The sequence below is a fragment of the Pagrus major genome, chromosome 7, assembly GCF_040436345.1.
Source record: "Pagrus major chromosome 7, Pma_NU_1.0".
In the NCBI taxonomy this organism is placed as follows: domain Eukaryota; kingdom Metazoa; phylum Chordata; class Actinopteri; order Spariformes; family Sparidae; genus Pagrus; species Pagrus major.
In genome coordinates this window covers 6,957,155-6,970,727 of record NC_133221.1, presented here as the reverse complement: position 1 = coordinate 6,970,727, position 13,573 = coordinate 6,957,155, and the positions used below count along the sequence as shown (strand labels likewise).

At 42.4% G+C, this 13,573-nt stretch overlaps 1 protein-coding gene across 1 annotated transcript; it reads left to right on the top strand.

The window, feature by feature from the left end:
* Nucleotides 1–212: 212 nt before the first annotated feature.
* Nucleotides 213–1,184, top strand: LOC140999330 (P2Y purinoceptor 1-like). Its single transcript, XM_073469679.1, has one exon. The coding sequence runs from the start codon at nucleotides 213–215 to the stop codon at nucleotides 1,182–1,184; it is 972 nt and encodes a 323-aa protein (XP_073325780.1).
* The last annotated feature ends 12,389 nt before the right edge of the window (nucleotides 1,185–13,573 follow it).

The following is a 13,573-nucleotide window of genomic DNA, read 5'->3' as shown; positions in this document are numbered from 1 at the left end:
TTCAAAACCCTGGCAGATTAGAGATAAGACAAACCAGCCAATTGAAGTCATTTCCTGAATATTGGCAGGTGCAGATCTCAAATATAGTATGTAGAGGCGTGGGCTTACAACAGCAAGTGTTCTCAAAAGCACTCATGCTCTGATTCAGTTTTAATCTGTTGAGAAGACCAAAACATTCACTGAGAGAAGTAACTGTACATACTGCTGTCCAGATGAGGATGAATAAAACCACTTGTCCTCCTGTCAGCTTTGACTTTACAGGCAGATTCCTGCTTCCTGTTTACATCTTAATGTTCATCATTGGTCTGGTAGCTAATGGATGGGGACTGAAGTCTTTGCTGCACAACTGGAAGAAGCTGGGTAACGTCAATGTGTTTGTTCTCAACCTTGGACTTACAGATGTTTTGTACCTGCTCACACTTCCATTTTTGGTGGTGTACTACTTCATGAAGAGTAAATGGCTCTTTGGAGAAGCATTCTGCAAGATAACAAGATTCTGCTTCAATGTGAATCTATATGGCAGCATTGGATTCCTGACTTGTATAAGTGTGTACAGATACCTGGCCATTGTTCATCCAATGAGAGCAATGGGAAGAATAACTGTCACCCATTCTGTGATTATCTCGGTCATTGTCTGGCTGTTGGTGAGTGTTCAAAGTCTTCCAGACATGTTCTTCACCAAGGCATTTAGAAACAACACTGAAAAATGCTTCGATACCACGGATGAAGCCCACGTTGATGAGTACCTGAAATATAATCTTGGATGGACCCTCACTGGGTTTTGTATCCCGTTACTCATCACACTGGGCTGCTATGGACATGTGATTGTCGTACTCTGCCGCACAAATACTATTGACAAGGTACTGAAACAGAGAAGTTTAAAGTTGATGTTCATCTTGATTCTTCTCTTCTCTGTGTGTTACATCCCCTATCATGTACTCAGAAACCTCAACCTCTTTGCAAGAGTTCTTATCAAACAGAGGATTTGCCATAAATGGTATGACGGAGTCTACATTGCTCGTCAAATAAGTCGTGCCCTTGTGTGTCTGAACATTGCTCTCCACCCTCTGGTTTACCTCCATGGACATGAAGACATTCGTGCTCAGCTCAGACGACTGATCCAGCAAGCTCATCAGGCTGTCATGCAGCTGTCTGTTCCCCCTACTCAATTTTCCCTGGTGTAAATTGTCTGACATGAGAATGAAACTGAACAATTGCATTGCACCATGTTCCACTATAATGTTGTCAAGGTTTTATGTGTGTCATCATCATTTTGCTGTAAACGTGCTCCAAAAGCTGAGATTAAACAATATGATTCACTTAAACGATTCTGAAAATGTCTCTGTTATCTTTTTGAGAGAATAGGACCAGATATTGTGGACAACAGGCTCAGTAAAACAACCTAAAACAGGAAGTGCATTTTGTGAATGTGTAAAAATAAACAGGATGCAAATTGTAATGTGACTGCAACACGACCTCATAACATCAAAGTGATGCACAGATTTAGTTGCACTGGCACAAAATATGATTATCAAGCAAATGTAAAATCAGACGAAAACAATACATATCACAGATGTTAACAACTTTGTCAGCATTGTCGTGCAAAATAACTCCAACTCCAACTTTAGTGTTTTTTACTGTGAGAAAATATTAATAATTTTGATTAAGTCAGTTGAGGAAATCCAACAACCTGCTGGCTAATTAAGCCATTTTAAAACCCATTGGATAGCTGGGCTGCTTGGTTCCTCAAAATTTTTGTTTGTTACAAATGTACTAATGCACTCTGTTCCAAGTGAACGTCCTGTTTTTCTGCTCTCACTATAATAAAAGTACATGGTGGACAAATACAGCAAACAAAACACAATGTAAAGGAAGTTTGATGACACAGTTAGTCTTTGAGGTTTTCACTGGAAGCCAATTACAAGTCAGTGCTAGTGATTGGCCAACTAAACACAATTCAAAAAAAGTTTGATGACGCAGTTGGCCTTTGAGGTTTTCACTGGAAGCAAATTCAAATATAATGCTATTCATTACAATCTGACGAAAGATAAGATACCATGAACATATTTTAACTAACGATTAAGAGTCTAAAGACATACTAGTGGCACTGTGAGGCTGTGCTTTGAACTGAATCCTAACATTAGCATGCTAACATGCTCTCACTGAAAATAAATCCTAACATGCTGATGATAATCAGGTGTAATGTTTGTTTACCAAGTTCACTTTCTTAGTTTGGCATGTTAACAAAGTAGAAATAAGCTATAATCTCAATATTTTACATCTGAGGCTGATGGGAATATTTTTCCTGTACACACACATTGCACAACTGGAATGTTAACTTGCTGAAAACTTTACAATTCCAATTCATTCTGAGGAGGGCTTGAGCATGTGTGCAAATTTCATGGCAGTATTCATCCAACAGTTGGTGAGATACTTGGTGCTAGAAGAAATGTCACCAAAGTCATTCTTAATTCCAAGACCTGGCCTTGTGGATGCCAGGAAAAATGTATTTTATTGTTTTTAATATTTTTTGGAGGGTTGTGATCGTTTATTGTTGTTCTTGGATATCTAAATATGTGCTTTATCCAAATGTTTCTGTTGTATTCACTAGCCTATCTTGCAACATTAGTGTTTGGAATAATATGTCTTTGGGATGGGAAGTCTGAAAGGATTGGAACTGGATATGGATAGTATGAATAATTAGGGCCCGAGCAGTGAAACTGCGAGGACCCTATTGTAATTGTAATGATTATTATTAGGGCCCGAGCACGGAATTCCGTGCGAGGACCTATTGAAACCGTAAGGATTATTAGGGCCCGAGCAGTGAAACTGCGAGGACCCTATTGTTTTTCGAATGATTCTTATTATTATTATTATTATTATTTTTCTTTTTCCCAAATGATCGCATTTTTCACTGCCTGAACATACCCCAAAACGCATCAAACTTGGAATATATGTCACACCTGGTGAAAAATTTTATAATCTGTTGTCATTCTGAATTTTCACCACTAGGTGGCGCTACAATCAAGGCAAGTGTGTTTTGGCTAATAACATCCACATACTTTGTCGCACATTCAAAAACCTTACATCCACGCGTTCAGTGAATTGTGCTGAATCTCCTGATATAGGCCACGCCCATTTCCGCCTACCGTTTTTTTTCGCTAGCTCGCGAAATGTTGAAAACCTACTTTTTCGAACTCCTCCCAGGCAATTTCACCGATTTGCACCAAACTTTGCAGACGGCATCTGTGGACCCTTCTGACAAAAAGTTATTAAAAGAATATTGATATACCAAAGATTACTCAAGTTATTAAATAACAACTTCCTGTAAAATCGGGTCAAAACAGGAAGTGTTGCATATCTCCACATTGGTTTGTCCAAATGACGTCACACTCAGGATACTACTTCCCCATGAGCCTCTAAGGCTCTGGGCAAAATCTTGGCCCATGACCGCTAGGTGGCGCTATTTAAATTGAAGTATTTTATATCTCAACATCGGTTGGTCGGATTAACACAAAACTTGGTACACTCATTGCCAATGCCCTCCTGAGGATAGCTGACAAAGGGGTTACCGATCTGACACTAGGTGGCGCTCTGGTGGCAGTTTCTTTTTAGATTTGGCACTGTGCCCACACCATAACACTTATGGATATGAAATTCATAGGGGTGGTATAGACTGGCATCTGTAACTCACACACCAAAAATGACCAGCAGGTGGCGCTATTATCAAGAAAAAACGTTTTTTGCTAATTACTCCCACATAATATGGTGCACATTGTTAAACATTATATCTACGTGTTCCCTGAATACAGCCGAACAGTGTGATGTAGGCCACGCCCACGTTCGCACTGAATTTCCATTTGCAAATTCGCCAAATGTCGCAAACCTACTTTTTCGAACTCCTCCCAGGCAATTTTTCCAATTTGCACCAAACTTTGCACGCAGCATCTCTGGACCCTCCTGACAAAAAGTTATTAAAAGAAATGTGCTAGTCCACAGAACGCCCAAAATATAAAACAACAATTTCCTGCGCATTGTGGTCAAACAGACATTCTTGTGTATCTTGATGAAATACAGTCCGATCAACACAAAACTTTTGGCAATTGTGTTCCATGGCACGATGAGCATTTCTACAAAATTTCGTGCAAATCGACCAATAGGTGGCGCTTTTATTGCTAAATGACGAAATGACAGCTTCACTGCCTTCACTTTCATTTCCTCAATGGAAGTTGTTGCAAGTACAAGCCCCGACAGCAGCATGTCACGACAGCAGCATGTAACGACGGCAGCATGTAACGACGGCAGCATGTAACGACGGCAGCATGCCGCGACGGCAGCACGCCCCGACCCGCGTGGACTGCGAGGGCCCGTTCATCGCTGCTTGCAGCTTTAATTAGGGCCCGAGCAGTGAAACTGCAAGGACCCTATTGTAATTGTAGTGATTCTTATTATTTTTACTTTTTCTTTGTCGCAAATGATCGCATTTTTCACTGCCTGAACATACCCCAAAACGCATCAAACTTGGAATATCAGTCACACCTGGCGAAAAATTTTATAATCTGTTGTCATTATGAATTTTCGCCACTAGGTGGCGCTACAATCAAGGAAAGTGTGTTTTGCCTAATAACTCCCATATACTTTGTCGCACGTTCAAAAACCTTATATCCGCGCGTTCAGTGAATTGTGCTGAATCTCCTGATATAGGCCACGCCCATATCCGCCTACCGTTTTTTTTCGCTAGCTCGCGAAATGTCAAAAACCTACTTTTTCGAACTCCTCCCGGGCAATTTCACCAATGTGCATGAAACTTTGCACACAGCATCTGTGGACACTCCTGACAAAAAGTTATTAAAAGAATTTTGATATTCCAAACAATACTCAACTTATTAAATAACAACTTCCTGTGGACTCGGGTCACAACAGGAAGTCTTGCATATCTCCACATTGGTTTGTCCAAATGACGTGAAACTCAGGATACTACTTCCCCATGAGCCCCTAAAGCTCTGTGCAAAATCTTGGCCCATGACCACTAGGTGGCGCTATTTAAATTGAAGTATTTTATATCTCGACATTAGTTGGTCGGATTAACACGAAACTTGGTACACTGATTGCCAATGTCCTCCTGAGGACAACTGACGAAGGTGTTACCGATCTGACACTAGGTGGCGCTCTGGTGGCAGTTTCATTTTATAATTGGCACTGTGCCCACACCATAACACTTATGGATATGAAACTGATTGGGGTGGTATAGACTGGCATCTGTAACTCACACACCAAAAATGACCAGCAGGTGGCGCTATTATCAAGAAAAAATGTTTTTTGCTAATTACTCCCACATAATATGGTGCACATTGTTAAACATTATATCTATATGTTCCCTGAATACAGCCGAACCGTGTGATGTAGGCCACGCCCACGTTCGCACTGAATTTCCATTTGCAAATTCGCCAAATGTCGCAAACCTACTTTTTCGAACTCCTCCCAGGCAATTTTTCAAATTTGCACCAAACTTTGCACGCAGCATCTGTGGACCCTCCTGACAAAAAGTTATTAAAAGAAATGTGCTAGTCCACAGAACGGCCAAAATATACAACAACAATTTCCTGCACGTTGTGGTAAACCACACAGTCCTGCATATCTTGATGAAATACAGTCCGATTAACACAAAACTTTTTTGATTTGTCTTCCATGCCCACATGAGGGTTTGTGCCAAATTTGGTGCATATCCACCAATAGGTGGCGCTTTTATTGCTAAATGACGAAATGACAGCTTGACTGCCTTCACTTTCATTTCCTCAATGGAAGTTGTTGCAAGTAGAAGCCCCGACAGCAGCATGTCACGACAGCAGCATGCTCCGACAGCAGCACGCCCCGACAGCAGCACGCCCGAGAGCAGCACGCCCCGACAGCAGCACGCCCCGACCCGCGTGGACTGCGAGGGCCCGTTCATCGCTGCTTGCAGCTTTAATTAGGGCCCGAGCAGGAAACCTGCGAGGTCCCTATTGTTTTTCTCGTGATTATTATTATTATTATTTTTATTTTTCCCAAATGATCGCATTTTTCACTGCCTGAACATACCCCAAAACTCATCAAACTTGGAATATAGATCAGACCTGGCGAAAAATTTTATAATCTGTTGTCATTGTGAATTTTCACCACTAGGTGGCGCCATAATCAAGGAAAGTGCGTTTTGGCTAATAACTCCCACATACTTTGTCGCACATTCAAAAACCTTATATCCACGCGTTCAGTGAATTGTGCTGAATCTCCTGATATAGGCCACGCCCATTTCCGCATAAGGTTTTTTTGGCGCAAATTCATGAAATGTCGCAAACCTACTTTTTCGAACTCCTCCCAGGCAATTTCACCGATTTGCACCAAACTTTGCACACAGCATCTGTGGACCCTCCTGACAAAAAGTTATTAAAAGAATTTTGATATTCCAAAAAATACTCCAGTTATTAAATAACAACTTCCTGCAGATTTCGTTCCAAACAGGAAGTGTTGCATATTTCCACATTGGTTTGTCCAAATGATGTCAACCTCAGGATCCTACTTCCTCATGAGGCCCTAAGGCTCTGTGCTAAATTTTGGTTGATGACCACTAGGTGGCGCTCTTTAAATTGAAGTATTTTATATCTCAACATCGGTTGGTCGGATTAACACAAAACTTGGTACACTCATTCCCAATGCCCTCTTGAGGATAGCTGACAAAGGGGTTACCGATCTGACACTAGGTGGCGCTGTGGTGGCAGTTTCTTTTCAGATTTGGCACTGTGCCCACACCATAACACTTATGGACATGAAATTCATAGGGGTGGTATAGACCGGCCCCTGTAACTCACACACCAAAAATGACCAGCAGGTGGTGCTATTATCAAGAAAAAATGTTTTTTCCTAATTACTCCCACATAATATGGTGCACATTGTTAAACATTATATCTATATGTTCCCTGAATACAGCCGAACCGTGTGATGTAGGCCACGCCCACGTTCGCACTGAATTTCCATTCGCAAATTCGCCAAATGTTGCAAACCTACTTTTTCGAACTCCTCCCAGGCAATTTCACCAATTTGCACAAAACTTTGCACAAAGCATCTGTGGATGCTCCTGACAAAAAGTTATTAAAAGAAATGTGCTAGTCCACAGAACGGCCAAAATATAAAACAACAATTTCCTGCGCATTGTGGTCAAACAGACATTCTTGTGTATCTTGATGAAATGCAGTCCGATGAACACAAAACTTTTGGCAATTGTGTTCCATGGCACGATGAGCATTTCTACAAAATTTCGTGCAAATCGACCAATAGGTGGCGCTTTTATTGCTAAATGACGAAATGACAGCTTCACTGCCTTCAGTTTTGTTCCTCAACAGAAGTTGTTGCATGAACAAGCCTCGACAGCAGCATGCCCCGACAGCAGCATGTAAAGACAGCAGCATGCCCCGACAGCAGCACGCCCCGACCCGCGTGGACTGCGAGGGCCCGTTCATCGCTGCTTGCAGCTTTAATTATTATTATTTTTCGGCCAAAATGATCGCATTTTTCACTGCCTGAACATACCCCAAAAGTCACCAAACTTGGAATATAGATCAAACCTGGCGAAAAATTTTATAATCTGTTGTCGTTGTGGATTTTCACCGCTAGGTGGCGCTGTAATAAGGAAAGTGCGTTTTGGCTAATAACTCCCACATACTTTGTCGCACATTCAAAAACCTTGTATCCACGCGTTCAGTGAATTGTGCTGAATCTCCTGATATAGGCCACGCCCATTTCCGCCTACCGTTTTTATGCTAGCTCGCGAAATGTCGAAAACCTACTTTTTCGAACTCCTCCCAGGCAATTTCACCAATTTGCACCAAACTTTGCACACAGCATCTGTGGACCCTCCTGACAAAAAGTTATTAAAAGAATTTTGATATTCCAAAAAATACTCAAGTTATTAAATAACAACTTCCTGCAGATTTCGTTCCAAACAGGAAGTGTTGCATATCTCCACATTGGTTTGTCCAAATGACGTCAATCTCAGGATCCTACTTCCTCATGATGCTCTAAGGCTCTGTGCTAAATTTTGGCCGATGACCACTAGGTGGCGCTCTTTAAATTGAAGTATTTAATATCTCGACATCGGTTGGTCGGATTAACACAAAACTTGGTACACTCATTGCCAATGGCCTCCTGAGGACAGCTGATGAAGGTGTTACCGATCTGACACTAGGTGGCGCTCTGGTGGCAGTTTCATTTTATAATTGGCACTGTGCCCACACCATAACACTTATGGATATGAAACTGATTGGGGTGGTATAGACTGGCATCTGTAACTCACACACCAAAAATGACCAGCAGGTGGCGCTATTATCAACACAAAACCGTTTTTGGCTATCAGTTAAGACATGCGCGCACAATAACGGGGCAATGGGTCCGGGTAAGGAGCACGCCCTGACAGCAGCACGCCCCGACCCACGTGGACTGCGAGGGCCCGTTCATCGCTGCTTGCAGCTTTAATTATTATTATTTTTTTTCTGACGAAATGATCGCATTTTTCACTGCCTGAACATACCCCAAAACTCACCAAACTTGGAATATAGATCAGACCTGGCGAAAAATTTGATAATCTGTTGTCCTTTTGAATTTTCACCACTAGGTGGCGCTACTATCAAGGAAAGTGTGTTTTGCCTAATAACTCCCACATACTTTGTCGCACGTTCAAAAACCTTATATCCACGCGTTCAGTGAATCCTGCTGAATCTCCTGATATAGGCCACGCCCATTTCCGCCTACCGTTTTTTTCCGCTAGCTCGCAAAATGTTGCAAACCTACTTTTTCGAACTCCTCCCAGGCAATTTCACCGATTTTCACCAAACTTTGCACACAGCATCTGTGGATGCTCCTGACAAAAAGTTATTAAAAGAACTTTAATACGCCAAAGAATACTCAAGTTATTAAATAACAACTTCCTGTGGATTCGGGTCACAACAGGAAGTGTTGCATATCTCCACATTGGTGTGTCCAAATGACGTGAAACTCAGGATACTACTTCCTCATGAGCCCCTAAGGCTGTGTGCAAAATCTTGGCCCATGACCACTAGGTGGCGCTATTTAAAATGAAGTATTTTATATCTCCACATCGGTTGGTGGGATCAACACAAAACTTGGTACACTCATTGCCACTGCCCTCCTGAGGATAGCTGACAAAGGGGTTACCGATCTGACAATAGGTGGCGCTCTGGTGGCAGTTTCTTTTTAGATTTGGCACTGTGCCCACACCATAACACTTATGGATATGAAACTGATTGGGGTGGTATAGACTGGCATCTGTAACTCACACACCAAAAATCACCAGCAGGTGGCGCTATTATCAAGAAAAAACGTTTTTTGCTAATTACTCCCACATAATATGGTGCACATTGTTAAACATTATATCTATATGTTCCCTGAATACAGCCGAACCGTGTGATGTAGGCCACGCCCACGTTCGCACTGAATTTCCATTCGCAAATTCGCCAAATGTCGCAAACCTACTTTTTCGAACTCCTCCCAGGCAATTTCACCAATTTGCACAAAACTTTGCACACAGCATCTGTGGACACTCCTGACATAAAGTTATTAAAAGAAATGTGCTAGTCCACAGAACGGCCAAAATATAAAACAACAATTTCCTGCGCATTGTGGTCAAACAGACATTCTTGTGTATCTTGATGAAATGCAGTCCGATGAACACAAAACTTTTGGCAATTGTGTTCCATGGCACGATGACCATTTCTACAAAATTTCGTGCAAATCAACCAATAGGTGGCGCTTTTATTGCTAAATGACGAAATGACAGCTTCACTGCCTTCACTTTCATTTCCTCAATGGAAGTTGTTGCAAGTAGAAGCCCCGACAGCAGCATGTCACAACAGCAGCATGTAACGACGGCAGCATGTAATGACGGCAGCATGCCGCGACAGCAGCACGCCCCGACCCGCGTGGACTGCGAGGGCCCGTTCATCGCTGCTTGCAGCTTTAATTATTATTATTCTCCTTCTTCCTCACAAAGGATCGCATATTTGGCGGCCGCAACATACCCCAAAACTCACCAAACTTGGAATATAGATCAGACCTGGCGAAAAATTTTATAATCTGTTGTCGTTGTGAATTTTCACCACTAGGTGGCGCTATAATCAAGGACAGTGCGTTTTGGCTAATAACTCCCATATACGTTGTCGCACATTCAAAAACCTTACATCCACGCGTTCAGTGAATTCTGCTGAGTCTTCTGATATAGGCCACGCCCATTTCCGCCCCAGGTTTTTTTTCCGCAAATTCGCAAAATGTCGAAAACCTACTTTTTCGAACTCCTCCCAGGAAATTTCACCGATTTGCATGAAACTTTGCACACAACATCTGTGGACCCTTCTGACAAAAAGTTATTAAAAGAATTTTGGAATTTCAAATAATACTCAAGTTATTACATAACAACTTCCTGCAGATTTCGTTCCAAACAGGAAGTGTTGCATATCTCCACATTGGTGTGTCCAAATGACATGAAACTCAGGATACTACTTCCCCATGAGCCCATAAGGCTCTGTGCAAAATTTTGGTGGATGACCACTAGGTGGCGCTCTTTAAATTGAAGTATTTTATATCTCCACATCGGTGGGTCGAATTAACACAAAACTTGGTACACTCATTGCCAATGCCCTCCTGAGGATAGCTGACAAAGGGGTTACCGATCTGACACTAGATGGCGCTCTGGTGGCAGTTTCTTTTTATATTTGGCACTGTGCCCACACCATAACACTTATGGACATGAAATTCATAGGCGTGGTATAGACTGGCCCCTGTAACTCACACACCAAAAATGTTCCATGGCACGATGAGCATTTCTTCGACGTTTTTCAAACATCTCCTGCTCTGGCCTACGTTCACCTAGAAACACCATTCAAACTTTAAAATGTAGGCACGGGTCTTGTCTATTTAATTCGTATTTGAACTTTTTTCCCACAATGTTTCGTTTTTGAACTGTGACCCTTTAATGATGCTGAGTGAATTTTAAAGAATTTTAGTTTTTTCAATGATTGTGTATTGCGGAATGTTCGTGCAGAACCAACTGCCAGAGTGTGGGAGACTCAAAAAAACTCTCAGAAATTCTCTCTTTCTCTGACGACCCCAGCCACAAATTACACAGTAGAAATGTGATTTTTTCACAGAGTTGTAGCCACACTTGTCTTCTTTCTCCCAATGTGTCTTCTTTATCAGTAGGATTTACGGTTTTTGATTTATCTGCCCCTAACCGACAAGAGTAGCTCTCAACTGCTCCATTTACTCCAATGTTAATCGGGAGGAGGATTTTCCAGGATTTTCCAAACTGCACCTGTTTTGAACTCGCTCCTATTACCACATTTTAGAAGCTAGGACCACAAAAAATTATGGCTGTGTTCTTTAAGGCCTTTCTGGCTTGACGGTGAAGAAATTTTGCCGATATCATGTTTGGTTTTGAAGATATAGCAGTAGTTTGAAGTCCTACTTCTGAGCCAAAAGTCACTCTCAGATCAGCTCTGTCACAGACAGCAGCTGTGGTCACAGGCCATTGCTAGGGAGTTCCGACAACCATCGCCGTAGCAACCGAGATCAACTGGGCCAACAGAGACACACAATTAATATTCCCCCTGTCTTGGAATATAGATCAGACCTGGCGAAAAATTTTATAATCTGTTGTCATTGTGAACTTTCACCAGTTAAGACATGCGCGCACAATAACGGGGCAATGGGTCCGGGTAAGGAGCACGCCCCGACAGCAGCACGCCCCGACCCGCGTGGACTGCGAGGGCCCGTTCATCGCTGCTTGCAGCTTTAATTAGGGCCCGAGCAGGAAACCTGCGAGGTCCCTATTGTTTTTCGAATGATTCTTATTATTATTATTATTTTTATTTTTATTGTTCCCAAATGATCGCATTTTTCACTGCCTGAACATACCCCAAAACTCACCAAACTTGGAATATAGATCAGACCTAACGAAAAATTTTATAATCTGTTGTCGTTGTGAACTTTCACCACTAGGCGGCGCTATAATCAAGGAAAGTGTGTTTTGGCTAATAACTCCCACATACTTTGTCGCACATTCAAAAACCTTATATCCACGCGTTCAGTGAATCTTGCTGAATCTCCTGATATAGGCCACGCCCATTTCCGCCTAGCGTTTTTTTTCGCTAGCTCGCAAAATGTCGAAAACCTACTTTTTCGAACTCCTCCCAGGCAATTTCACCGATTTGCACCAAACTTTGCACACCGCATCTGTGGACCCTCCTGACAAAAAGTTATTAAAAGAATTTTAATACACCAAAGAATACTCAAGTTATTAAATAACAACTTCCTGTGGATTCGGGTCACAACAGGAAGCGTTGCATATCTCCACATTGGTGTGTCCAAATGACGTGAAACTCAGGATACCACTTCCCCATGAGCCCCTAAGGCTGTGTGCAAAATCTTGGCCCATGACCACTAGGTGGCGCTATTTAAAATGAAGTATTTTATATCTCCACATCGGTTGGTGGGATTAACACAAAACTTGGTACACTCATTGCCACTGCCCTCCTGAGGATAGCTGACAAAGGGGTTACCGATCTGACAATAGGTGGCGCTCTGGTGGCAGTTTCATTTTATATTTGGCACTGTGCCCACACCATAACACTTATGGATATGAAACTGATTGGGGTGGTATAGACTGGCATCTGTAACTCACACACCAAAAATCACCAGCAGAAACGATGAGCATTTCTACAAAATTTCGTGCAAATCGACCAATAGGTGGCGCTATTATCAAGAAAAAACGTTTTTTGCTAATTACTCCCACATAATATGGTGCACATCGTTAAACATTATATCTATATGTTCCCTGAATACAGCCGAACCGTGTGATGTAGGCCACGCCCACGTTCGCACTGAATTCCCATTCGCAAATTCGCCGAAAGTCGCAAACCTACTTTTTCGAACTCCTCCCAGGCAATATTTACGATTTGCACCAAACTTTGCACACAGCATCTGTGGACTCTCCTGACAAAAAGTTATTAAAAGAATTGTGATAGTCTAAAGAACGACCAAAATATAAAACAACAATTTCCTGCACGTTGTGGTAAACCACACAGTCTTGCATATCTTGATGAAATACAGTCCGATTAACACAAAACTTTTTTGATTTGTCTTCCATCCCCACATGAAGGTTTGTGCCAAATTCGGTGCATATCCACCAATAGGTGGCGCTTTTATTGCTAAATGACGAAATGACAGCTTGACTGCCTTCACTTTCATTTCCTCAATGGAAGTTGTTGCAAGTAGAAGCCCCGACAGCAGCATGTCACGACAGCAGCATGCCCCGACAGCAGCGCGCCCCGACAGCAGCACGCCCGACAACAGCATGCCCCGACAGCAGCACGCCCCGACGCGCGTGGACTGCGAGGGCCCGTTCATCGCTGCTTGCAGCTTTAATTAGGGCCCGAGCAGGGAACCTGCGAGGTCCCTATTGTTTTTCGAATGATTCTTATTATTATTATTAGGGCCCGAGCAGGGAAACCTGCGAGGTCCCTATTGTAAT